Source organism: Ammospiza nelsoni, chromosome 3, assembly GCF_027579445.1.
Source record: "Ammospiza nelsoni isolate bAmmNel1 chromosome 3, bAmmNel1.pri, whole genome shotgun sequence".
Lineage (NCBI taxonomy): Eukaryota > Metazoa > Chordata > Aves > Passeriformes > Passerellidae > Ammospiza > Ammospiza nelsoni.
The window spans coordinates 106,106,354-106,134,010 of record NC_080635.1 but is presented as its reverse complement, the minus strand read 5'-3'; the positions used below and the strand labels follow the sequence as shown (position 1 = coordinate 106,134,010).

Genomic DNA, 27,657 nt, shown 5'->3' with positions numbered 1-27,657 from the left:
CTATTTGTAACAAATCCAGAGAATCTAAACCCAGAGAACTAAAAGAAAACTATCTTTTCTACTCATAAAGGTACATGGCAGTGTTGGAGAACCCTGGTGGATTTGGGTAGAAGACCCTACTAATGATCACATTTATCATTCAGAGTACTTCATCATTCAAAAGAAACAGGTAATGGACTTCATCCAGAATCTCACAGCAAAACAAAAACGAAGTTAGTGAGATGTGGATTTGTCAGGTCAAACAGTATTTTGGCCTAAGCAGATTTTCAAATCAGCAGTACAGATTTCAAATTCAGATGTACCTGATCAGCTTAGACTTCCACAAAAATGTTTTCTAAGCTCAAATGTCCCTTTTTCTCTTCCTCCTTTGCTGGGACAGTTATTTTCAGGTGATGTAGAAAGATTATAATGGTTTTGTCTGTTAAAGAACAAGATGAAAAGCCAGTGTTATTTTTCATCTTTGGAAGACTATGGAAAAAAAATTCATTCCAGACTGTAAAATATTTTATAAAGATGTAAATATTTGCACACATACTCTATTGTTTTGTGTTAGCAATGCTTATGGAAGTGAGGCAAACTGTGATTTTTCAAGTTACTGATTTTTCTGTGCAGTAATTATTCTCTACATGTTTGCACTAGGTCATTACTAAAGAGCCTCAGCTGCTGGTGTTCACAATCCCAATTTTTGAACCTCTTCCTTCTCAATATTACATTCGAGCTGTGTCTGATAGATGGTTAGGAGCAGAGGCTGTATGTATCATAAATTTTCAACATTTGATTCTTCCAGAGAGACATCCACCCCACACAGGTAACTTCAAATTTGATAATTTTGCTTTAATTAATATTGCTCATATTGGGTTTTTTTTATGGTAGTGCAATAAGACTTACTTCTGCTTCATTGGAGAATAATGTCTGGAATTTCACTTTGTGATATTTCTTCTCCAGCTTTCTAAGCTTTTCAATTCCTGAACAAAATGAAAGAATTTTGGTTTCATCTTAGTTATTCCAGATTCTCTATAAACCATAAGAAAACTGAACCTGTTATATAAAACTAAGCAAATCTCTGTGTTGATATGTCTTAGCTTAGTCCTTGCAAGCAATACCTTTCTTCTGGACTGGCTAAAATAATCTTAGACTGTCTAATAAATGGTGTTCAGCAAAGAAAAAACAATGAAAATTTTGAAAATATGAAACATTTTTCTACTTTTGCTAAGAAATGTTTATCATAGCAAGAACTGTTGCAGCACTGAACATGCATTTCATCTCATCAAGTGGTGTCCCTCCCCTCCCCCTCCTTTTTTAACACTTGGCACAGAAGCATATGTTTGTGTTTTGCTTCTTTTTTTCTGGATACATAAATTGCTTTATACATTCATTGGGGCTGATGTCATTGTAAAACCTTTCCTCTGTAATTATATTTGGCTCATCTAGCAGTCTGCTGAGTGCCTTCAGAAATGCACAGTTCTCATACGGTGTTGTCCTTTGGCGTGCATAAATTCACATGTGTTTGTGAAGTGTTTAGCTATTGTTGTACTGTACCTACACTGTCTGGAAAAGCATGTGTAACCTTTTTATCTAATTGACTGATCACTGACTACTATTCAGAAGAAACAGAAAGATATTTACACATCACCAGTTATGGAGACTCCAGGATTTATGGTAATTGATTTCAATTCCCATCTGGTTCCCACTCAACAACGAAGTACGTAGAGGCTCTGCTAGGCAAAAAAACCCTTCTTTCTCCTCAACAGAGCCCAAGAAATCACTGTTTCTGTGGGAATGATAAAACAGCCATAAGGTATCAGTGAAAAGCATGTGAAGAATATTAGGCATCATAGCCTCAGTAGGTTTTATGACTCCCATATCATACCTTAATGTGAAGCACCCTGAAAAGACAAGGAGACCTCCAGCCACAAAAAAAAAACCAAACCCAAACTTCAAAGCAAGCATCTGCATAGCAGAATCACTGCAGTCTCCTTAATTTGGTAGGATTCCAAATCCAATCTGGTTATATATATCATCTTGCAAATTCCACAATCTCTAATTCTTTGGATAGCAGATGCCCTCAAGATATATTGAGAATCATATATTGAAAAGATGTTTGTTTATTTATTAAGATTATGTCTTTAATTATACATTTAAAGGATAAGATGCAAAATTTAGCTGTACTCATCTGATTTGTATTACTCCATCAACTTGGAAACTCCAAAGAATCCTTCCTTCTTAAAAAGATTTTTTCCCTTGAACTTGAAATACTCCACATTCTGTTATGATAAGAAGCTGGACATACATATAATCTAACACAATGAGTTTAGAACTTACTACAAGTGGAAAAAAGAAAACGGGTATAAGAAAAAGATGAATATGCTAATAGCTGGTACACAGCTATCAGATTTTCAAATCAGATTTTCAAAATTACTTGCAGAATTATTTCAGAGCTATAAAACAACTTTTCAGTTTTCTTCATCAAAGTAAGCAATTACCCAAATGTGTACTCTCTGTCATATGAGATACTAAGTAAAACATTTTTGAATGTAAACTGTTTTTCACTAAATTACTGTTTAATATATTTATCTTCATAACAAGCTATGTCATGTCATGGCATCTCTTGTCATCCACTTACTATTATTTTGTGGTTTTAGAGCTTCTGGATCTTCAGCCTCTGCCTATCACAGCCTTGGGACATCCTGAATATGAAGTCCTGTACAAATTCACACACTTCAACCCTATTCAGACACAGATATTCCATACCCTCTATCACACAGACTGCAATGTTCTTCTTGGAGCTCCTACAGGTTCTGGAAAAACGGTTGCAGCTGAATTAGCCATCTTTAGAGTTTTTAACAAGTATCCCACATCAAAGGTTTGTAAAACAGGTTTACTGGAATCATTTTGTTATGAGCATCTCAGTAATAAACGAGTCTAGAAGGACTGTGGGGAACTGAATTTTACTTTCTCCAATTTATATATGTGTGCATACAAAATGGTAGTGCATTATGTGCATTATGCTTTTATTTTAACTATTTATTTTAATCAGTTGACAGCCAGAGTTAAATCTACAAAAATGACATGCAGGCATGCTGGATTTCCTTTTCTTCCTTACTTAACAGCATTTCCTGCTTTAATCTCCTTATACTAGCAGTGGTATTGTTTTATAGCTATTAGTTCCCTTCCATGGGACTACAGCTCGCCCAGTCTCTCTGTTATTTAAACAAATAAGTTGCAATTAATTACTACAAGCCAATTTTCTGTTCCAGCTCCCCCCTGTGTTTTAAATTGCCTAAAAGCTGAACAACTCAGCCTTTGGAGCTTTCTTTTCAAAGTGAATATATATCTGCTTCTCAACTTAGCCATATTGTCTTAGTTAACCACATTTTAGATTTAAAGTCTTTAAAAAATCTTTGTATCTGGCTGGGAGATTTTTTTAAAAAGTATAACCTTTCCATTAACAGAAATTCTGTGCATGAATTCCTTAATCATCTTTGAATTTAAATATCTTCATGTAATTTCTTAGTGCAATTGAGGTAAACAAGTCACTCATACACTTTCAACTTATCTGTGACATAAAAAATAGCCAGTTCTTTAAGGAATGCATCTTTTAGGTTTTAATAAAGCTGGAAGCCTGGCTATATATTTCAAAGAATGCATGTGAACTCTTCATGTGGCAGTTTCTTCATTGTTCAAGAGCTTTAGAATTTTTAACCATAAATCTATAAGTAAATATGTTTTGTACATGTAAGCATATTCCCCTCTGCACTGCAGGCTTCTTTGAGAAAAATATTGTGACATTTTGCTTAAGATAATCAGCTTTTTTACTTAATAGGTATTTTTTTATTAATTTAATGACATAACTAGAAATCAGGTAGGATATTGCTTGCCAGAAATTCAGATTATTTCTGTTCCAGAATGTTAACGTGCAGATTTTATAGTTATGGCAACAAAAGCCATTATTTACCTAAGTGGGTTTTGGATTTTAAAAGGTGTGATAAATACTTCAATTTCAAGAAATTATTCCTTATCTAAATATTCTTAATTGCTCAGGAAAGAAACCATTATTTTCAGGCATTGTGTCTGTTTTAAATATAATCCTGTTGTAGGTCATTTCAGGAACTCAAACCTTATTCATTTTATGGATTATAAGTATGTTCAAATCTCACAAATTTTAGGTACACTTTAATAAAGGTATCTTGTTTTACTTCTAGTTCTGTGCCTTTTCTTTTGCAGGCAGTGTACATTGCACCCTTGAAAGCGCTTGTCCGTGAGAGGATTGAGGACTGGAAAGTCAGGATTGAAGAAAAGCTTGGTAAAAAGTATGTTTCTCCTTACCTAATCAGAGAAATGAGAAACAAAAGAGCAGCTCATCTCGTATGAGTAAAATCTCAAAATACTTAGGAGTATTTCAAAAAGGGTTTTGGGTTTATACTGTTGTTCAAATTTCTAGTACTTGAAAAGCTCTATCAGTAGTCACTGATAGATCAAAACTGAGATCAAAAATGATAGATCAAAAGTGATAGATCAAAATCAGAAGTAAGAAAGGGATACACTTTGATACCCAGCTATTTTCGTTCTCCTTCCTTGTCAGTATAAAAAATACAAAGCTCAGATTTCACTCCACAATATCCTTGGAAATTGAAAATGTAAGTCAAACTAAGCTCTCCTTAGAAACCTCAGCTGCAAGGAACATACAGGACTTGCATGAACTGTATAATAGGAGTCACACCATGTCCTTCATATATAAATTAATATAATTTTATTCCTTGGTAACATTAATTTCTTGCTGATCTTCCCAGGTGTTGGAGTTCAGCCATTACTTTATGATCTATAAGGTATATCAGTCATGTTGATGCTTTCCAAAATTATAGTGTCCTGAATTAAAAATTTTATGCATAGAATGCATTATTTAGGGCCTTCACCTTCTCCAAATATAGTCTTTTTCCTAAGTTAAGCTCAAAGCACACCACAAGAGAAAGATGCTCCTCTGTGTCCATGAAATTATCAGTAATATTCCTGTTGTTATCACAGAAATGAGATAAAATATTTTATGACACTATTTCTTTTTTTGAAATTTACAGTCACTTGTGACTATAATCTTTAACAGAATATACACATTATTTTAGGAATTTTTGTTTGATGTTCAGCTGGGTTTGGAATGTGTCATTGAAATGTCTAAAACCCATTATAATGGATCCATCTAAAATGATGGGTCATCACAAATGCTGCAAACAATTGGAAAAAATTGCTAATTTCTTCAAAAAGTAATCTGAGGCTACTCTCTGCACCAGTCTTAATGGACCTTCACCAACGAATGCAATACACACTGCAGTTTATCCTTATTATTCAAACCAGAGATCTATGCAGAACAGCAGGCAGCAACTTGGTAGCCTCCATGAAAGCTTTCATCCTGTCTGTGACAGGATGTTATGGTTCACATTACATCATACCAGTATTATGTTATCTTCATTTTGAAGAAGTAACTGTTGGTTGGGACTCATATTCTTCCTCTTCTTTCTATATGGTTTTGCTAAAGAATGATATTTGGTATTTATACAGTATTTACTAGGAAAACAAAGAGGCAGGTTTATTTACTTAAAATAATTTTGAAAATCCTATTAAATGTATTTGACAAAAAGGAAAATTACTTTGCTTAATTTTGTTTCTTCCCTCTTTTAAGAATTTAAGTTAAAGTGTAAATATTTTAACATTAAGATGTTGTAAAGCTTTGTGAAACCAAGCCACTGTCCTTCTTGATTACAGGGTTGTAGAATTGACAGGAGACGTGACTCCTGATATGAGAGCTATTGCCCAAGCTGACCTGATTGTTACTACCCCAGAGAAGTGGGATGGTGTCAGCAGAAGCTGGCAGAACAGAAGCTATGTTCAAAAAGTTGCCATTCTCATCATAGATGAGATCCATCTTCTAGGTGAGCATGTTTCACTGCTTTTGATCACAATCCCTGCTAAATTTGAAGTGTGCTGGTACTTATGATGTGAATATACTTCTTGACATCTGAACCTTTCCTTTGTCTCTGTTTTTCCATTTACTTTTCATTTCCTAGGGGATGAGAGAGGCCCAGTGTTGGAAGTCATTGTGTCTCGAACAAACTTTATCTCATCTCACACTGAGAAGCCAGTGAGAGTGGTTGGTTTGTCCACTGCTTTAGCAAATGCCAGAGACCTTGCTGACTGGCTAAACATTAATCAGGTATGAAAACTGTTTTCATGCAGGAAAACAAAATAGCAATTGGTAAGAGAATTCAAGGTTAAACTTGAACAAAATCTTCTCTTGTAGATGGGTCTGTTCAACTTCCGACCATCGGTGCGCCCAGTTCCTCTGGAGGTGCACATCCAGGGCTTCCCTGGCCAGCATTACTGTCCCCGCATGGCCAGCATGAACAAACCTGCTTTTCAGGGTAAGCAGCCAGCTCCTAGACCTTTTCTTCCTTTCTCTAAAAGAAAAAGGGACTTTGCACAGTTCATTTGCAGCACATTTGCAACATGTGTTAGTGTATGTACTCTTGGCGTGTATTGGGAGAATCTGCTCCGCTAATGGCCCAAAGATATTTGTCTGAAACATAAAGTGTGCTGCAAATGCAACATGTGAAAGAGGAGTGTCATGTATTTAGAACAGAAGAATAAAATTAGTGTTAGTGAAGGGGAAATAAAATGTGTTTTCTCTTAGTGTTTGACACCAGAAAGAAATATTCGTGTAAAAATATTGGAAATTTAGAAAGCAATAAAATCATTCATATTATTAATCTGCTGAGGTATTTGCATATGGACCACTGCATGTTAGCATTAAAAAAATTGTGAACAGAAGTTGCAAGTCAGGCTAACCTCCTATAATTCTAGTTTCAAAGCAATAACCATAAAATTCAAAATTTGTAGTGCATCCAGATATGCTTCTGTTTCCAATTTTTTATTCTTAACCAAGCTGGCAAGCAGTATAGATTTAAGAAAAGCTCTCTTGTATTTTATTTGAACATGTTTTGTTTTGGTTACATAAGGAATATTTATTATATCAATTAAAAATAACCTCCAAAATAAATTTTGTGGTGTGAACTGCTGTTGATTGTGAGGTGACATTTGTGAGGGGACTTTTTAGCTGCTTTAATTAGCCTTATGACAGAAGCAAAGTATTGATTGTGGGCTAGAGACCAATCTTGACAGTTCGGATTATTTACACCTCCACAAGAGCGTTGTACAAAAACACTAATGAACAATAAATCTGTCTTGGGCTGTTCGGCTACACCTGTTCCTGGAGCAACAAAAATCCATTAGATGTTGGTCTTTTAAAATATTTAGATATATTGGCGTATATAGTTGTAAGATATAAATACAGATGAATTTTCCCATTTCAATAATTTCACAACTGCACTGCGTGTGTGTATGCAGGAGCACATGCTGGGTAGTGTTCATGAACTGAGGAATAATATGTGCTGGTGGGCAGTATGAAATAGTGTTCAGAAATTAACAATACATAAATTAATTTGCTTGAATGAGAATTACATGAGAAAACACACAAATGGATTTATAAGTGGTTTAGAGAGAGTATTTGAAATTCTAGGTACACCTGTTTATACTTCTAGTGCTTGTTGATGTTAGAAAATCTGTATAAATATGATTTATTGCACGCTCTGTTCCCAACTTGTTTGACATGATACAGTCAAGGTTATTTTAGCATTTTCATGGCAATACTTATTCCTGAGACCATAAAAATTTCCCTGCAACCTGAAACTTTTCAAAAATGGGCTGAGCAAGAAAATGCTATTTAAAAAAATCCTAAAACCTAATTGGTTTCAATATATCATAATTGGTTTAAATATATTGGACTAGTTAGTTGGCACAGAAACCAAGTTCTCTTTTACTGTAATGCCCATTTTCACAGCAGCTATTGAAAAGTCATTTTCTGCTTTTTTTACCTTTTCTGATATTGGTAGATTGAAGTGATCCTCTGTAGGCTGGCATGAGTTTATGCAGCTCGAGCTCTGGGTCAGGCAGAAAGCAAATTTTAGACCTTCATGGCACTGAGTCTGAGACAACATCCCCCAGCAGTATAGAAAAAACATTAACATACTTTTTAGGCTGAGATAGAAAAATTCACGAGCTTGAAGTCTCGGAAGCTTGTCTAGATTTTGTGGTGCTTTGTTGGGTTTTTTTTAATAACTGCTTCTCTTAATTAGCTTAGAGTGTTCACTGAAATAGCTGAAGACTCAGCTACATGTAGTTTTATGGCCTTTGATTCAGAGGTGGTATATTCTCACCTCAGTTGAATCCATCCAGCAGAATAAAGGCTCAGTAGACATACCTCAATGTCATCTGCAAGGAGGTCTATCAGCTGCCATGGGATTGCAAAGGGAAACTCTCATTTTTGTCATTAAGGGGTCTAATTCTCAAATTCTGTTTTGCTCAACAGCAATTCGGAGTCATTCTCCAGCCAAGCCTGTTCTTATTTTTGTGTCATCCAGACGTCAGACAAGGCTTACTGCCTTAGATCTCATAGCTTTCCTGGCCACAGAGGATGATCCCAAACAATGGCTGAAGATGGATGAAAGAGAGGTAGAATCATTTTACCTTCCTCATTTGTGCTTTGCTTCCATGTTACTGATGTTTGTTTGAAAAAAAATTCATCTGAAACAAAAGAGTCGTTTGAGGGTAGATCTTGAAAGAGTTGTGCATATGCTAAATTTCCCTATGTATTAAAAGTAGTGACAGCATTAAGGCTATAGAAGCGTCTGTGCAAGAGCTGAACTTCAGAACACAAACTCTTTTATCTTTGTTTTTTCCTGCATATCTTATTAATGCTAGTTCCATGGTCCCAGACAACATATATCACATGGTGCAAGTCTTTGATACAAGATAAGACAAAGACTAAAAGAAAGAGGGCTAGTGCTCTCTAAAGTTTACAGCTGGACATCTGTGACTTATAGATGTTAAGCTGAAATCTAAACCAAATCTCTTTCGGTGTTTTAAGAGAAAAATCATCCTTCTCATCAGATGCATTAAGTATATGTATTTGCATATATATCTGTGTGAATATATGTACCTATGTACATACATGCATCCATCTATATTCCTAGATAGATAAATATACTGCAGAACCAATCATTTAGCAATGCTTCAGTCTTGCATATCAATGAAATAAATCAATAGTATAAAAAAGTAAAGAAACCTTCTGCCAAGATTTTTTTAAATATAAAGACTGCAAAGTCAAACACTTAGATGTTAAACAATGCTAGCAGAAAGACTTATTTTTTACTCTTTTTCAAGAAATATAGTTTTTAATTACATTTTCTTCTTTTTTTAAAATCTTCTTTTGTTTACGGCAAAATGTGAATGATGGCTATGTAATAAACAACCTTTCAATATTCTTTTTTATCTGTATTCTTCAAACTGTATACCAGATTATATTTAATTCACTCAGTTCAGCACCTGCTCTGAATGCAGTATTATTTATTTTACTCTGCAATAATGGTCCTGATTACAGTATATCATTGCTGCAAAGCAGGTTTTTCTGATCAATACTCAGGTTTACTAGATTTTGGATTTATTGCAAATCTTCTACTAGGAATTTCTGTGATAATTTAGGATCAAAACACAGCAAAATGCAGGAATCATAAATATAAAATCCAAGTTGAATACTGTATGGATATTTTATGTCATATAAATATGAATATAAATATATCATATAAATAGATCATTTATATATAATATTATACAATTATAAATATTATATATCCAAAAGCATAAGTTTCTAGATTATATTATTTGTGTTTGTTTGCTCTTTGCCGAAAAATAAAATGGGATTTCCCAGAGATAAAGCATAACATCTTCATCCTTTCTGTTTTGGATGGATTTTAAAATAGAAAATGGCCATCTTGGCTGATAAACCACTATTACTAAAGCATATCTCAACTTGATGGTGCTTTTCTAGCTGTATAGCCTCTACTTCATGTTTTCTTGAACCTAATAGAAACATTTCATACCCAAGTTGTTATTATTACTTAGTGGAGTACTCTAGTACCTTGTGCTGGTTTACTGCACTAATCTCACCCAGAATTAGAATATGCACTGTGCAGCTTGCCCTAAATGACTTGCATTATTAAGAATAGTTTCCCCATGTCCTGGGAGCTACTGCTGTTCTGAAAAGAACTGTAACTGAAGCTTCCTCACTTGCTGGAAAAGGGTTTTCTATTAGGAGTCTTTGAATTTCATGTTTCAGAATAAGCCTCTGAAGGTTTTGAAATAGGAGCCAACAAGGACAAGCAGACTTTGCATTTATTAGTTTAATAACATTTGCATATGATTTGTATTTGAATTAATATGCTGAATGTTTGGAGCATGAGATACCTACCAAGTTACTCAGTTCTGATTACGTAAATGTAAAAGACTGAGGATTAAGTTCTAAGTTGTTATATCTTATCACTATTATGCAGAACACAATTCTGTTTGAAGTACCCAATTTCAAGTGGACATTTCTTTGGGCAATTATGGGACTAGTTTGTAGTTTTGTGTTTTAAATGAGCATGATTAGCCTGAGTTTCATTTGACATTGAAGCAAAGGACAAAGCTCTAGTAGTGCTACATATATAGTATATATCCTACCCAATTTTTTATAATAATCTAATAATAATAAAAACTAATCATAATTTAGGGAGTTTAAATTTTAAAATTTAATCTCAAGTAATATTAAAGTCAGAATTGGACAGGAAATAGACAAAATTCTCTCCAGACTACTATAAAATTTTTAAGTTTGAAAAGTAGAACTAGCAAATACTTCATAGCAGGCATTCCATGTCTTAAGCACTTTTCCAAAATTTAAAATTTGGAAATTTTCTCAATTTTGGAAAGTTTCTCAATTCCATATGGGACTAAAATGGACCAGTCAGAAGAATTAAATTTTGTTGCCTTTTAAACAACATTTTTTTTCCTGTCAGTTTTTCATATTTGGAGTTGTTTTGGTTTGTTTTGCCAACCACTATTCCTTTAGGGAGACTTACAGATAAATTATTTTCAAAATATTTGTAATTCTTAACTGTGAAGTATTTTGAGATATAAGAGATATTTCATGGGTATATAGAAAGTAAGCAAGCTGTATAGGAGACCTTTCTCTTCAGTCAGCCTTATTATACATAATGCATGTTATACATAATGTTAATTTTGGCTGGCATAAGATTCCTTTGAGAACTCATTAGTAAGTTTTGTTTAATGATGTAATTGGGTTTGCTCCATGATGGCTAAAAGTTCATCTGTTTATGTGACCTTTCCAGTATATTTCTTGAGGCTTCTTGAAATGTTCTCAAACAATGCCATCCATAATAACTTCTAAAGGACTGATGTTGAGCTAGAGACAGATTCTTACAGCCATTAAATACATTTTTTCTTTGTTCTTCTTTGTGATGGTATCAGAGATTCAGGCCTTGTGGGGAAGAGACTGGAATGCAGCAGAGACCAGTACTGACTCTTTGTTAATGTGTTGTTAGCAATACTAGATCTCTGTTTATCAGCCATCATGTTAGCTTCACTCATCTTCTCTGTAGAGATTCTCTCTGTGGTGGTAAGCCAGGCTCTTGTTTGAAGCTTGTGATGAATGATTCAGTTCACAAACGTCCAGGCTGCTTTTCACAGTTCTCTCAGATAGCAGGCAAATCCACTTCCAGCTCCAAATATCAAATTCAGGCAGCATATCAATCAGTTATATTTCAAATGACATGAACTTGCATGAACCTTCTGGAAAACATATTTGTATGTATAAGTGACATACAGAAACAACCCTTCAACTGTTGCCACCAAAGTAGATAACAGCTTGCCTGGATCATGGAGGAATCATGCAAGATGTTCTTTCCCTCAAAGGAGTCATTATCTAACAGGTGCAACTGAATTATTGTCAAGAAGGAATTTTGTTATACAGGCATCTACTGAAAAATAGATGTCTTATAGGCAGCTTCATTAGGTTTTGGGAATGGTTCTTCCTGGACATTTTCCTTGAATTTCATGTCTGATATGCAGGTTTTGGCTCATACCCATTACAATATTCAGAAAGTTGAAAGGCATTCAGAAAGTTGAGACAGCAGTCAATCTTCATAAAACTGGCCAGTACTTAATGAAAATTGTTGTTTCCAGTATTGCTCAGTTTTGCAGTTCTGCTGGGCCTGTTGCTGGATTAAAATAGTTAAATTTGTTCCATAGATTCTATGCAACTAGGCTTCAGGTTCTGTGTGTGCTTTTTTGTGAAGAAATGGCCACTCAGAGACCTGATGCATTACATATACTTTAGTCTTGCCAGGGAAGTCTCCAATGATGCTTGAAATACCATACTTACCAGGATTTGTAGCTGATGTTTTAAAGCTTACCCCTACATTTTCCAACTGCACATGCAGACATTCTTCAGGATTTAAGCAACAGTGCCACAGTTCATCCAGAGTATGAGTGGGCAGTCTCTATGATAAAAGAAACAGTTCCCTTTAGAGCCTTCATGATGTTTTTCAATTCTTCTGTAAGTTGCATTGTCCGCATGGATTCCAAAATTTCTCTCTCTTACAATGTACCCCAAGACTGAGTTTATTTTTCAGCAAAGACTGAAGAAGCAGCAGCAGAAGCTGTTTTCCTTGCCATCTGCAATAAGAGCAAGGACTCTTCATTAGACATCAATCTGTAAAGTTTGTCCTGGTCATGCTTTGAGGCACAGGTGCATCATGACAAGAAATGTGAATGGGCAGTGCATCTCAAAGAGGAGACTGCATCTGTAAATAGAGTGGTTCTTCATTTCTTTCTCGTTCTTTGATGCCAACATGCCCGTGGAAAAAGAAAATGTTTTGCTTACCCTTTTTTTGTATAATCATTAGAGGATTTTTAATTATACGCTTACAAGCTAAAATTCTAATTTGGACTTGTCAGCCAGGACTGTCATGTTCAAGCTTGTGAGCCATTACTTATCTTGTTAAAAGGGACAATAGCTCAGATTAAGGTTTTGGAGACAGACAGTGCCACCAGTTCCTGATGGTCAGCTTGGGTAACATCAGTTATGCTGTTCTGCATTAGGAGCTGACTAAAGAGGAACAAGTCCTTCTCTGTCACAAATTGCATCTACATCTGTGGTGGCAGAAAATGTTGCAATCTTTTTGCAACATAATTTATTAGAATCAAGTTTTCAGTTTATTTATTTTTCTCTAATGTTTTTACAGCCTTTTGTTTTTAACCTAAAACAAAAGTACAAAAGTAGTATTTATGGTTTATTGTTTGAAGTTAGAATGCAGTTCTCACCAGCAGACAAGCAGGGTGTTTTCTTATTTGTTTGGTGGAGTTTCTTTAAAAATTTATTCCCTGTCCAGATACTTGGATTTATTTTTCTTTAATATCTACAGTGCAAGGAGGGAGAAGAAATGTACCAGTGTACATAGTTTTAACTTTAACCACAATGGTTTTTTTGCATTCTGCTTTGTGCATCCTTTGGCCATCTGCTTCTTGTTAAGACTGTTCTTTATGAAACCTCTAGAAATAGCTAATATCTTTTAGACAAAGATACCTACAGTAATATTCAATAGCATCCATATCAGGCAATAGTTTGCTTCCACAGAATTCAAGGGCCCTCGAATGAAGGACATTCATTGACTCCAGAAGAATGAATCAGACCAATCCTGATTTTGCTATTTTAGACATGTGAGTGTATAAACATATGTGCAATAATTATGGATTAGTATGTGTGTATTTGTGCACTGTGTGGAAATACACATAGCTGTATGTGTGAAAGGGAATTAAATTTTACCAATAGTCAGTTTGCATTGTTAATAAAAACAAACAAAGAAAAAACCAACAAAAAACCAACAAAAAATACTAAAAATTCTTGGAAAGACAAAAGATGGCTTTTCCTTCTCTAACCTTTAAATCAAACAACCTATTATCTCCATGTTAATGTTTTGAGGTAATGTTGTGCTATAAAACAGGAATAGAAGAATCTGGTCTGTGTCATGAACAGGTATATTGCTGTCATTTAAATGTGTCTTTTAGTGTTAAATGTTTCATTATATTATTATTCTTTAATGTATTATTATATATTATTAAATATTATTTAATGATATATCTCAGCTTCTTAAAACATTTCAAAATGTTCCTTGAATATTATTTGAGGGTTTTTAGGCAGCTTGTTCTGTGTGGGATAGCTCTGTAGTATAAGCCAATTCTTCATCAAAAATAATTTTGTGAGATTTTTTTTCCTTCCTTTAAAGATCAGGAGGGCACCCAAGAATGATTTCTAAGTGTTTCAGTCATTCTAGAAGTTCAAACTTCCTTCTACAAGATGTTGGTTTTATGACACAAAAGTGTGTCATAAAAATTAACATTTAGTTATAACAAGGAGATGTTTTTATTTCACTTAACATCTGTAGCAGATGTGAAATATGTAATTATTTTTGTAAAAGACTTCATAACTTTCACGATTCTTTTGTTTGGCAGATCTTTCTTCTATTGGGCATTTCAGACAATTGATAAGCATTATTCAGTGGCATATGGTCTGAGTCTGACGTGCTTTGAAAAGAGTAGAGAGTACTAATAATGAGGATTCTGTGAAAATGGGAAAACCAGCACAACAGATATGCTTTGAGAAAGTATGGGGTTTTAGCATCTTGAAACAATATATCACACTCAAAGGGACAGAATTGGGCTGCACAATCTGTTAGCTCATTCTTGTCCAATCTGGTCTCCTCCTTTCTTTTGGAGCCAGCATTGTCATCAACTTGCTGAATTATACTCTGACTGGAATGTATTTCAGGCACAGGGTAATGTATCTGCTTAAATGGAATCCTATCTTTCTACAAAAGCTTTTTAAGTATAATAAATTTAAAATATAAAAAAAAAAAGTTCTATTAGCCTAAAGTAAATGGTTCAACAGTTTACATATGTGCAGGAACAAAGAAAATGACTACTTAGTAGTTTTACAAAAATCTGGTTTGTTTAGAAATTAGAATAGAAAATGTAGAAATAAAGTTTATTTGAAAATATTTTGCAGTGCTACCAGGTTCCTAATTTGGTTTTCAGGAGATATTTTAATTTGTTCATCAAGAAAAAAAAAAAAAGCTATGAAAGATAACCAAACCTTTCAGCCTGTGCCTGATCCTGGTTGTGTATGAGTCCAGGGAAAAATATCTTCCTGGCATTAGGTTCCCTGCATTGGTGTTGTACAGGGCTTTTTTTAATGCCAGTACAATTTGTATTTCCTTATATTATTTTAATTTTTTTCCTGTTCTTAAGATAACATAGATTTCATTTATCCTTCTGTGAGTAAAACTACATGACAGTTATTTTCAGAAAGATAAATAGTAATTGAGTCATAACAATTCAGAAATGTTAGATTTGCTTTATAGTCACAGTGCTGTGTCTGTTTCTGGTTAATGAACCTATTAATTGTGCCATTATTTCTTAATAGAAATTCATAATATTCTTACACTACACTGACATAAGGGAGTTACATTTTTAAATAAATTGACATGAGAATTTTAAGCCTTGGATTGTGCCTATGGGTGAAACAGTTATGTTTATTACAGTGATTTATGTGAAAGTAAGGGGTCAGCTAAAAATGACTAGGATTCCCTGCTGCTAAAATGACAGGATAGCAGTGCATGTGCCAGTGCTCCTGCTAAGGGTTCTTTAGTTTTCCTGTGGTAAATTACACTGCTTTGCAGGTATGACTAACAGCACCACAGGCCGCCGCTGTAATACGAGTCAGAGGGGAAAAGAAATAACCACCACTGATTGTAAAAGCAAGAAGAACATCTTTGAATAAATTCCCAGCAGTGTGAATTTAGGATGTTTTGTGCCGGCAACTCTATGGCAGAAAGGTTTAGCTCAGGTTGTGTACTGGAAAGAGCTCCCAGTGTAAAACCGCGTGTGCTGAAGGAACAGTCTAATCACTATAGACTAAGCCAAATCAGCTAATTTGATCCTTGTATTGTTCTAGAGGAAAAGGGTGTTTAGATTCATTATTTTCCCAATATCACATTCTTTTGATGTGAATCATGAAATTAATGTCTTTGGAATTTGCTCGTTCCCTTACATTAAAGACATAACTATCATAAGGTGCTGATTCGTGGTGGGGAGAAGAAAAATTAATTCAGCCATGTAGTATCTTTTGTCTATTCTTTAATGCAGAAACTGACTAAAATCTAAATGCATTTTTTTTGTTTTTCACATATTTACCAATTTTATTTTCCAAGTTTTTCATCCTCATTTCCTGTTCAATGTATACATATAGTTATTATTTCTTAAAGTGTGTACATAGGCAAAAGGAGCCTATTCAGTACTAGTACCTATTAATAAACCTGCAGTAAAAAAATCATTAATAGGTTTGATAATATTTTTAGTATTGCATGTTGATGGTCATAATTGTAGAGAAAACAGTATGTGTTATGTGTGTTCCCATTTACCCAGATCTTTTTTAGTCTTAAAGAAAAACTCTCTAAGATGGGTAATAATTCATGTTGTCTACACTGAAGTCACACGTCTACATGTTGACTAGAGAAATCAAAGGTTTGGTGATTGTATCTAGATAGATAAACTTTATCCTTTAACATATCCTCCTTTCATTCATCTCTTTATTCTCTTCAACTTATCTACCCCGCTTCGTGCTTCCCTTTCCTAAATGGACTTATCCCCTCCTCACTTCTCAATTCATTGGGCTTTTTTCTTTCTGCTCCCTTTCTTTTCAGTATTTCATGGACCCTTTCACTCTTGTAAGCACCCTTTTATTTTACATGTGCTAGATCAGTTTATACTACAAAACTTCCACATCTTACAGTACAGGAAACTCTCAGGAACATCCGGGCAACTGCATTGCGAGGGGAAATAAAGTTTAGGAGCTTCTATTGACAGATGAAATTGCTTGATCTGTCAAATGTTGAACAATTTCTTGTTTTAATTAGTTTCCCTGTTACTGCCATCAGTTGTGGTTCTGTTAGTCAAGATTACTTCAACAAACAGACTTTTTAAATGCTTTGCAATTTACTCTTCCTGACAAAATTGATTGATTTACAAAATCTTGTTTGTTTGTTTTAAAATCGTCAATATGGGCTGTTATAGTCTGTAGATATTCTGGTGCCTTTTAAGGATTCTTTTTCTAATAGTAGCAACATGTTACTTGCGTCTAGAGATGTGAATCATTTTATTTACATTAAGGTCTGAGAATTATAAAACACAGGAAATATTTAGAGAGGTTACAATCTTGAACATCAGAAGTGAAACACCTCAGAGTCCTACATAGAAATGAAAATATCACTGTGGTCATGTGATGCTATCGTGTCTCAGTCCTTTGGAGAACTCAGTCTGAGATGAGGCTGAACACTGTGTCCAAATTATTCAGTTATCCTGACTGCACAGTTATCCTTGTTCTGCACTAATGTTTTTTCTCTAACCTTGGCTATACCTCCCATGACCACGAATGATTCTGCCCTAAGTATGCAATATCATGATGCCACTGCTGGTGGCACCAGGAAACCACTAATAAGAGCATAAATTTTAAAGTTCCTGGCTATAATTATATTAAAATCACATAAAATAATAAATGGCCTTAGAAATAAAACAATACAAATAATTTTGAAGGGCAGAATCACTTAATAAGACAGTTTCATTTGTTTTTACTAAGAGGCTTTTCACAGAGGTCATCTACAAAAATAAATAAATTTATTATCAAAGTTATGACTTGAAAATGTAGGCAAAAAAGAAAATTAAAATTACAGTAGTAAAAAGCATCCCAAGAGCCATTGACATCAGATTTGAAATAATTAGTAATAATAATAAAAATAGCTTTTTATCTGAATTTCTGAAAGTTTCAAATGAACACACTGAATAGAGGTTGGATTCCACTGAGTTTGAGTCTATAAGTTACAAACTCACACTCAAACAAATTTTTCAAATTAATTTGCATTTCAGCCTGTAAATAGAAATCTTTCTATTTTTCATTTTGATGAATAATAAATGCAAAATTATCAAACTGGGGAATAATGTTCAATGTTCTAATGTTCAAAGGCATTAGAGAGAGCCAAATATATTTTTCATGACTGTTATTATGTTACTGGTTGCAGGGATTTGCTATGTTTTTATACCAGTCCTAACCCCTTTGATACTAGGGATTGCATTAAACAAACACAGAACAGAATGCACAGTATTTGCCAGACCTGTCAAGATATTTTCAGCATTTTCATTTCCTTGTCTGTGTTACTTAGCATGTCAATAAAGTCATGGGCATTTTCTATTCCACCCCCATTGTTAATATAGTATTATTTTAGACAAATCCAGTCTTTTCAGGGACTGAAGAAGGCTCTGATTTCCTGCTTGTATAAACAGCATAAAGCAAATTATCATTGCTACAAAAACAAAAAACTAAAGATAAGAAACCAAAAAGTTTAAAATTTCTTAGTCATCTGTTTTAAAGCATGCAATTATTATTTCTGTTACAGATGAATGACATTATAGTCACAGTTAGAGATTCGAATCTGAAGCTGACACTTGCTTTTGGAATAGGCATGCACCATGCAGGTCTGCATGAAAGGGACAGGAAAACTGTGGAAGAATTATTTGTGAACTGCAAAATCCAGGTACACATGTTCTTTTTGAATCCTGCTGTAATGAGTTTTACATGGAATTTTAAAAGTTGGCTTTTTGTTACATATACTTCATTAATCTTTCTATTTTGTCTTAGGTTCTTATTGCCACAAGCACATTAGCTTGGGGTGTAAATTTTCCAGCTCATTTAGTAATTGTTAAAGGAACAGAATACTACGATGGAAAAACAAGGCGTTATGTGGATTATCCCATTACAGGTACTCACATAAATTATGGAAATATTCAAATCCTAAAAATGTATTTCAAGCATATGCAAATGACCTCAATTATTTAGTAACTGAATTTGGATAAAGACTAAGATAATGAGGTAAGGGTTTTTTTCTTTGTTTAATGCAAGTTGTAAGAGAACTCTTAAGATTTTCTGCTGTAATGAAAGTGTTTCTGTTTCACGCATCTTTTTTCATGCTAAACTCCTTTAATGTGTATCACCCAAAATAGACATTAAACAATTAAAGGGACAGTATAAAGCCTCGTCTCTAGGCTTTATATCTAGTTAACTAGGTAATTGTTTAAAAGGAACTTTTCAAGCATTGAGGTTTTTTTCATTTCTTAAACCTTTTCTAAATAGAAACAAATCTTTAACAGTAAACTTAGCCATGGTTTGAAATGCATCAGTTGAATCACACATGTATGAGAAAATAAAATGTATATATAGTCATTTAGTAGTAAATGAAAAACCTTAACTGGCCTGGTATCTTAAGTGATATAAGGGATACTTCAGAAATAAGCAGCTAAATTAAATATTTGAATTTCTGGCTTGATACAGACTTTTGTTGCTTTCTGGCTCCAGTAAACTCCAGTTTTCATAAACAGTTCTGCAGTGTTTTTAACAAGCTGAAGAAAGTGAACCATGGAAGAACTTTTTTTAGAGTTCAGACAGGGAGAATATTTGTCTGGATGGTACTAAGTTTGAAGAATGAGGACAAGCTAAATTTATTCCAGGTTTCCTGTTCTGTTTTCCCTTTCTCTTTTCTGAAGAGAAAGTTTATTATTAAATGCTCCTATTCTACGCTAGTGATGTGTACACCTAAGGACAATCTAAATGGTATTTGTTAGGTAAATACAGAGCTTGCATCTTTTTAGCCATGCGCTGTCTTTTCACTGAGAGAAGTTTAGTAACACAAAAAAAAGCTCAAACTGAAAATACTACCGGGGTTACTTCTTCAAGTAACCCATCATAGAGCTTAATTTAGTGGTTAGTGCTCTGCAGGAAACTTGGGATCAATTTCCAGACCAAACTCTCTTTTTCAAAGGTTCTGGTCTGAGCTGGGATCTCAGCCATGCACACTTGTATTTTGTGGCAGCCCTTGGCTGATGTGAACTCACTTAGAGCAGAGTCTGCCGCGAGGTCGAGTCGCGCTCGTGCCGACCGGGGAGCGGCGGCGATCGTTCATTGCTGAATGGGGAAAAGCGGCAAGGGAAGCAACCAAGGGAAGCTTTAAATTTTGTGTTGAATCCATGGCACTGTCAGAAATCAGTAATAGAGAAAATAATGTATTTAGAGGAAATCAGAGACTCAATAAACAGTGCAGACTTACTATGCTGTTGTAGGAATCTTGCACAAGTCCACACAAAGGCTTCAGGGAATGCTGATACTTTCATTCTTTATTACCCTTTTTAATTCAGGTAACTTCAACACTCGGTGTTGTTCAGTTTCTGAATTTTCAGTAAGACTTAGGGCAGGGGAGGGGATGGATGGAATACCACCATCTGTGATGGAAGCATTCAGATTTTGTTGTCTGCACTGCAACAGAAAATGCAGATTCCTTATTTTATGAAGAAACATGTGGTGTGGTTTGCCTAAAGCATTTTTATTTTTAACTTTCTAGAGAGTATTTATGCATCTGGAACTTCCATGGATAGGTAGTACAGTTTTGCTGCAGCAATAAAATGAAAATGTAATTAATTTCTTCCTGAAATACTTCCAAAAGTTTCGCAGTACTGTCTTTAATGCTGCCCTCAAGTTATACCTTCAGTGTTCCATCATGATGTTACTTGGCTTCTCCCTACTGAAGTTACCTTTCTGTGTCAGGAATGCATTTGGCTACAAGAAAACAGCTGAGGGCAGAATGAATCATTCTGGAGTGTACAGCAATTTCAAAATAAGCAAGAATGCTTCTTTGAGTGAAGTCAGAGGTTTTGGGGAGGACTTTGTCTCAGTTAACAGTCATTTATTTAGTCAGCCAGTTGGATCATATTTAATATTTCAGAACTTAAGTCCAGTGGTTAAAAGCAGCCAAGCAACATACAGTCAGTAAAGAAAATATTGAGTTTGGATAACTACATAGTGGATGTTGGCAAAAATAATTTCCTGACACTTTTTGCTAAGTCCATTTCCTATATGGTATTATGCACAATTTAATTCACCACACAGAATAGCAAGAGATTGTTCCATCACCCTCCTGTGCACACAACTATTCAGAAGCAGCAGATTTAAACTAGTTTCATTTTACATCCTAATGTCACTCCTAAGCTAACAAAAGGAATAAACTGATAAAAAACATTGCTTTCTCTATACAAGTCAGTACACAAGTGAAAATGTGTTACTAAAATCTCACAATTGGGCTGTCTGTTTCTCCTGTTGTGGTTCAGTTGATGTAGCCCATTCTTTACTTTCTGGATTTTCCTTCCTCAACAGAGCTTTGGGCCAAAAGCTTCCTGATTATTAACTCAAATAAATCACTTCAAAATGCCAGGTGCTGCAAGGCACATACTGGGCAGGTGTAATAGAGCTCATACAAAATACACAAAACATTAAAACTTGTAAAATAAAGATATAAAACATATGTATTGCTTTCCACTGTTTCTTCTAAGTTAAATAGCAGTTGCAGGTACCAGAAGGATTCAGAGCCATGGTGAATGAGGCACAAAGCTACCTATGCAGATGCACTTCTCAAATGAAGAGAAAACTAACAAATACATGATAAGCATGCTTGTCCTTGGGGGCAGGTAGCAAGTTGAGCATATTTCGCATAAACTAGTATTTTCAATGTTTACACAAGTCCTTAATTAGTATTTACAAGTTATGGTGTGTAGGTAATATGTCTGAACCAGCTTTTCAATCTGTATATTATGATGTGATGTAAGGACAACATGCAATATGAAACCATCTCGACTCCAGTGCTAATAACTAATATAACTTAAGTGGTAAATATAAAACTGTGCTCAGTAATTAGAAGTTGCCTATGCCATTTTATCTCTAAAGTAGTCAAAACCTAGGAAATCATATCTAGCAGAAAAGCCTACATGAGGAACTTGTGTAAGTGTGAAGTCAAGTATTTGAAAATTAGGAAATGATAGACAATTGTCATTGTAGCCTTCATGAGTTCTCTTATTCATCATCCTTAATTGCATGTAATAAAATGAGGGATGGATGAGAAATGGAAGGAGTGTAAAGATAATTTATATTAGACATAATCCTAGATTACATTGCAATGGGTAGTCTTTAAGTACACAAGAAGATTGTCTCTGACAGAAAGAAGTTCATCATAACTATCTGAGATGGAAAAGAAACCTACAAGTGTCAAAGCCAATAGGGCATACAAAGCCAAAGTAATGCAAAAAACCTATATTGTACATTATGCAGACCTAAATATATTTTTTTATACATCCAAACAAATATTTGGTTTACATATTATTGTCTCTCTGGCAGATGTGCTTCAGATGATGGGGCGGGCTGGCAGACCACAGTTTGATGACCAAGGAAAAGCTGTCATTCTGGTTCATGATATTAAGAAAGACTTCTACAAAAAATTCCTTTATGAACCTTTCCCAGTGGAATCAAGGTAAAGATAAAGCAATCAGAAAAGCTGATCAAACTATGAGCAGTACTATAAATGAGGGATAGAGGACATGACAACAAAATTCCTGTGCTGGATAAGTCCTAAATACTGGGGTCAAGAGGAAGATAATTCAAAAAAAGAAATTATCCATCTTTATGTAGAAAAATTCTTTCTTCCATGAGTTTTGAAGCACTGCTGAGCTCATCACTCCATTAATACCACAAGTCCCTGTCCATTTAGGGGTGTTGTCTCAGACATGTGAAAGCACAAACTGTTCTTCAAGGGCAGTGTTTAGGACAACTATCCATGATCCTCAAAATCCTCTTCAAAATTCTGTGGCAAGTTACTAGTAGAAAAAAAAGGTGAGTTTATAGCACTTTTAAACCTAGAATATTTTATCATTATAGATAACACATTCTTAAAAATCTCAAAAGTTCTAAAAGTTCAAAGTTCAAGTTTACATGGTGTAAACTCTTACTAATACAGTTTTAACATATCTTTCCCTATAAAATTGCAATATTATTGTGAGAAGTGTAGAAACAGCACCTTTTTGTCCTTTTTGTAGCCTCTTGGAACCTAGCTGATGCAAAGTTTGCTGTCCAGCATAATCTAATTTGTGCCTTGATTTTGATATTTTAACTTAGTTGTTCAATGAGAAGCTAAACTGGTTACATTGGTCTCCTGCAGAGGAATGTTTCATGGAGCAGTGCTCAGAGATCTAATAAAGCATGAACATTACTGAAAGCTTTTCTCAGTGGCAAAGAATTCACAGTATTGTTCTCCTAAGGAAAATTTATCCCTCAACATAAGTGATAATGGGACCTCTATCTGGTCCCATTATCTGGAGTTTCTGCTCAGGAAACTTGTTGGAGTTTGAGAGTGCAGTCCACCTTTGAACTGTAGTTGAAATGGGCTGGTGTATTTGGAACTTAATTTCTGTGGTGCACAGACAGACATGCAGTTTTTGCAAACAAAGAATGTGGAAACATACACTTCATTTCCTTAGGAAACCACACATTTTTTAACATAGAAGTTGCACTTAGCACATAAGTCTAGGAGTTGAGCGTCTTCAAAATAATAGCTAATGAGTGAAAAGAGTGGTGTGATTAAAATGTTGATGATATATCCAGACTGCATGGCATTAGCATAAACTAAGAAATATCTCTATTCCTTGGGATGTGGTGTTTCTAAAGAAAGAAAAATATCTTCCTTATAACAGTAGTAATCACACCTTTGTTCATGTTTGGAAGACTATAAATACTCTAAATTACTAATAACTCCATTTGTGGTTTTGTATTTACTTTGTAATTCTGATATATTCCATCTTTCGTTATAAAAAAAGAATATTTGATAAATTTTCATATGAAGAGTCACATATTAATATCAATCTTGTTAAGTTCTCTGTACATTGTAAACCACATAACTTAGGTTTGTCTTGGCCTCTTTAATGATCAAGTATTTCATATCTTCAAAGGGATACTGGTTGGGATTTTTGGGGGGTTTTTAGTTTTGGAATGCTTTCCCATCTGTTTTACCAAAGAGCAGATTTATTAGCTTTGTGTAGTATTTCCAATTTGTAAAAGTAAACTTCATAGTTTTTTAATTAACATTTTTTCTAAAAGCCATTGTTTACATATTTAATTGTAAGTCTTGATCACTGAACACATAAGAGTCTTTGTGCTCTCCCTGATTATGGGCCTGAAACACAGCAAATTAGAAACAAAAGAAAATCCAGAAATCCATTTCTGTGGAATAGCAGTTGAATCATCTGTCCAGCTTCTGTTGGACAATCTGTGCAGAATGCCTGCAGTTCTGACCCTTAGAAGCATGCAGTCACCAGCACAGAGCAGTAAAACAGCTACTCATGCCAGATTATTCTTTACTTTTAGCAACAGGAAAAGAACACTGGGAGAAAAAAAAGGATATAATACAAGAAAAATTAAGTTGAACCTTAAGGATATTTGCTATTCTCTGATTGAACTCTAGCCAGGCATGATCTCATTAGATACTCTAATGGAGGTCTTTGTTCTGTTTAATGACTATTTTATTTTTTAAGAATCATTTTAATGTGTTTTTTTTTATTCGGTTTCTGGGTAAAAGTAGCTGCTCTTATTCTTTTTTTTTTTGTTTTTTTTTTTGGATGAAGATGAGGCAAAATCCGGGGGAAGCAGTTTTGATGTAATTTTAATAGCCCTGAAGTATTTGTCAAGTATTAGCTAAGCTATTGCCACTGTTTCATTTCCTGTTTGTCTTTCCATATGATTCTCTATTGGATTAAATCAGCATGATCATATGGTCAACATACAATATTCAGAAGTTACCACTGAGTAGCTCCATCTGAATATGTTCCATGAATAATTTAAACTTGTGCATTCTTGGTCCAATCAAAAAATAATTTGAGCTTCATTCCACTATCATGTAAAGAAGATGACTGACCTTGCAATTACATTCCTCCTTCTTCCCCTCTTCCCTTTTACTGGAAGATAAATATATAATATTTTCAGATTAAAGTAATAAACCTTTTGATGGGCAGCTCTACAAAATATATTACCTGTCTTTGTGATTGTAAAGTCAGCTAAATCCTTTTGTTTCCTGTTCTTCAGCTTGTTAGAGGTGCTGGCTGACCACTTGAATGCTGAAATTGCTGCTGGGACTATTACATCTAAGCAGGATGCAATGGATTACATCACCTGGACTTACTTCTTCCGTCGACTTATAATGAACCCAACGTGAGTACACAATATAAAGGCAATTTCATCTCAAGGTAGCTTGAGGTTAGAGTTGATCCAAAGGTGATCTGTTTGCTGTTGGAGCCTAGAAATACTTAACAGTCTCCAGTGCAGGAGCATTGCTGGCCCACATGTGGATTAAAACTTGTGAGCACATATTTTTATAAATTTTACTCTAAATATAAATGCATTTTTTGGCAGATAACTTTACAACTTAGTTACAGCAATAAAATAACCTTATTGAGAGGGCTACATCAGCATCCCTAAAATAAAATTCCAGATTATCACATTCCTTCAGATATTATATTTATAATGCAATACCTTTTTTTTAGCTACCACATTGATATATTCTGCTCAGTTTTCTTTAGAAAATTTATTAAGACTTGGATTTTCCTAATAAATGAGAGAATAACTATCAGCTGTTTCTCTGTGATAACGTTTGCTTTCATTAGGGTACCCTGGTGAAACCATGTGTGCAATATTTTCAGTGATTGCTATCATCCTGCCTAGCTCCAGCTGGTATGCAGATCATTCTGAGCTGTTCCACCAGTATAGCCTGCCTTTGCCACAAGGCTGTTTTGGGTAAATGGTGTGTTACCTGTCATGTGATCATTCACCCACTGAAATAATGTGGCAAATAAAGAATTAACCATTTAGATCACGAAATATTTCTAGATGTACTCCAGTGTGTTGTGCTTCTGAAGTCATGTTAATGTCCATAGCATTTGGCCAGATTTTCTGCCAGGTACTTTATGGGCAAGTGCTGCTGGGACCCTGCAGGTGATAAAATAATTTCCTTTAATCCTTTTTAAGTCTTTTATTAGTTTTTAGTTCTGTATCTAGTCCTATGCTGAGAATTCTCCTTTTTGAGAAACAAAAAATGCAGAGCATTAGAACTGTAAACTAAAGAAGGCATTTTAAATTTTGTTACTTCGTAAGTGATACAATGCATACAGTTATGGCAAGGGTATTTCTGAGAGTTAAATTATGATTTTTTAAAATGTTATATTTTCTACTTTTTGTGTATAAAGAATAAATACTATTCCTTTAAGATGTCTTGCTCTTGAATTGCTTTGGTAAAGTGCTGTAGTTGATTTGGTTTTGGTAAGCTTTGATCATGTGGTATCTGTGGTAGGTATATTTTTTTAAGACACAGCATGTAGGCCAAAGGTAAGTGTGGAATACAGAAATATTGTTTGATTTAATCAGCAATCTCTTCCCAATATAAAAGAAGATTTCCACTTTAGTATGAGGTTGACATGTTGACTGCTGGGAGTCTTGCATTGGAACACCACACACACAGGTTGGAACAGTTGACAAGTTGAGCTCTTTATCCACACAGGTACTCAGCATTCCTTCTGTACTCAGTCATGCAAGGAAAAAAAAATAAGGATATTATTTACTCTGTCAAACAGTTTGTCATGTCATTTCTAGATGCCAAGCACAAATGTAATGGATGTGCACAAATTCCATTCTTTGACATGATTACAGTCTTAAGTTTCATCTAAAGTTACTAAACTTAGTTAGAAGTTTTCCTGGACCTGCTATCTGTGGTATTTTCAGACCTTCTTAAAACCAAGCAAGTAGTTCAAGCGTGGTCAGTGTTTGAATGAGATACATCCAAGGAAAACTGAAGAGTTTTACAAAGAGAAGTCAGTGATTGTTGAGATAACTCTGAATAAGTTGTATTATGGTAATGGAGTTTTACTGTGCCATAAAAGAGCATATGAAATGATTGATATTATCAAACAAAAAATATTTGTGGCTCTTAATATTCCAAAGATTTTACCATTTGGGTTTTGTTGTGGTTTTATTTTTTTTTCAAAAGAATAGAAACACAATTTCAGGTTTTTGGTCTAGATGGTTATGCAATACTCATTCCTTGTCACTTGACAGAAGTGCTCTTTATTGTGTCCTGCCCCAAATTTTGTTGACTTTCTCTCCACTGTGAAACAAGACCTATTTTCCAGACAGCAGGTGATTGTACCTTAGTGGTGAATAAGTAATTCCCATATGCATGATTAGTAAAATGCCTTGGGATTTATTGGCATAAAAGTCATTGCATGTGATGCTGTAAATCCCCAAAATAATGGGCTTAGATCATGTGCAGAAGATTTATATTCTCATTTATTGCCAGTTTTAGCTACTTGTATATTAAAGCTGCATAAACAAACATAGGATTGTCCCATCCTATTCCAATCCAGTATCATAAAATGCCTTACTGAATGCCTGCAATTTGTACTGTTGAAGTAATGGTAATCTACCTTTGTTGTGGGATAGAGATCCAAGTATCATTTTCCTCTAAGTATACAGGTTTCTTCTAAACATGAAGTCATCCTGAAAGTTTTCCTAGCAAACTTGAGATAATTTGTTAAACTTCTAATGGTAATTGCTTTAATGATGTGGAAAATCATTGCATGTTAAAATACCCCTTTTCATCAAACCATTGTAATTTTCTTGTTTGATAAACCCCTGCCTCTCAAGCTCTGTGGAATGGGTTATAACTGTCTAGATAAGAGGTGTAATGGAGCTGTTGC

At 34.5% G+C, this 27,657-nt stretch overlaps 1 protein-coding gene across 1 annotated transcript in view; it reads left to right on the top strand.

Annotated features, from left to right (window-relative positions):
• ASCC3 (activating signal cointegrator 1 complex subunit 3) overlaps positions 1-27,657 on the top strand; it is a 251,444-nt gene that overhangs the window by 177,052 nt on the left and 46,735 nt on the right. The window contains exons 23-34 of the mRNA XM_059469026.1: positions 71-169; positions 640-808; positions 2,643-2,863; positions 4,225-4,310; positions 5,755-5,921; positions 6,057-6,202; positions 6,290-6,410; positions 8,414-8,556; positions 18,444-18,581; positions 18,686-18,806; positions 22,262-22,394; positions 24,995-25,120. Coding sequence (XP_059325009.1) covers positions 71-169; positions 640-808; positions 2,643-2,863; positions 4,225-4,310; positions 5,755-5,921; positions 6,057-6,202; positions 6,290-6,410; positions 8,414-8,556; positions 18,444-18,581; positions 18,686-18,806; positions 22,262-22,394; positions 24,995-25,120 — 1,670 coding nt within the window. The remainder of the gene's footprint in view (positions 1-70; positions 170-639; positions 809-2,642; positions 2,864-4,224; positions 4,311-5,754; positions 5,922-6,056; positions 6,203-6,289; positions 6,411-8,413; positions 8,557-18,443; positions 18,582-18,685; positions 18,807-22,261; positions 22,395-24,994; positions 25,121-27,657) is intronic.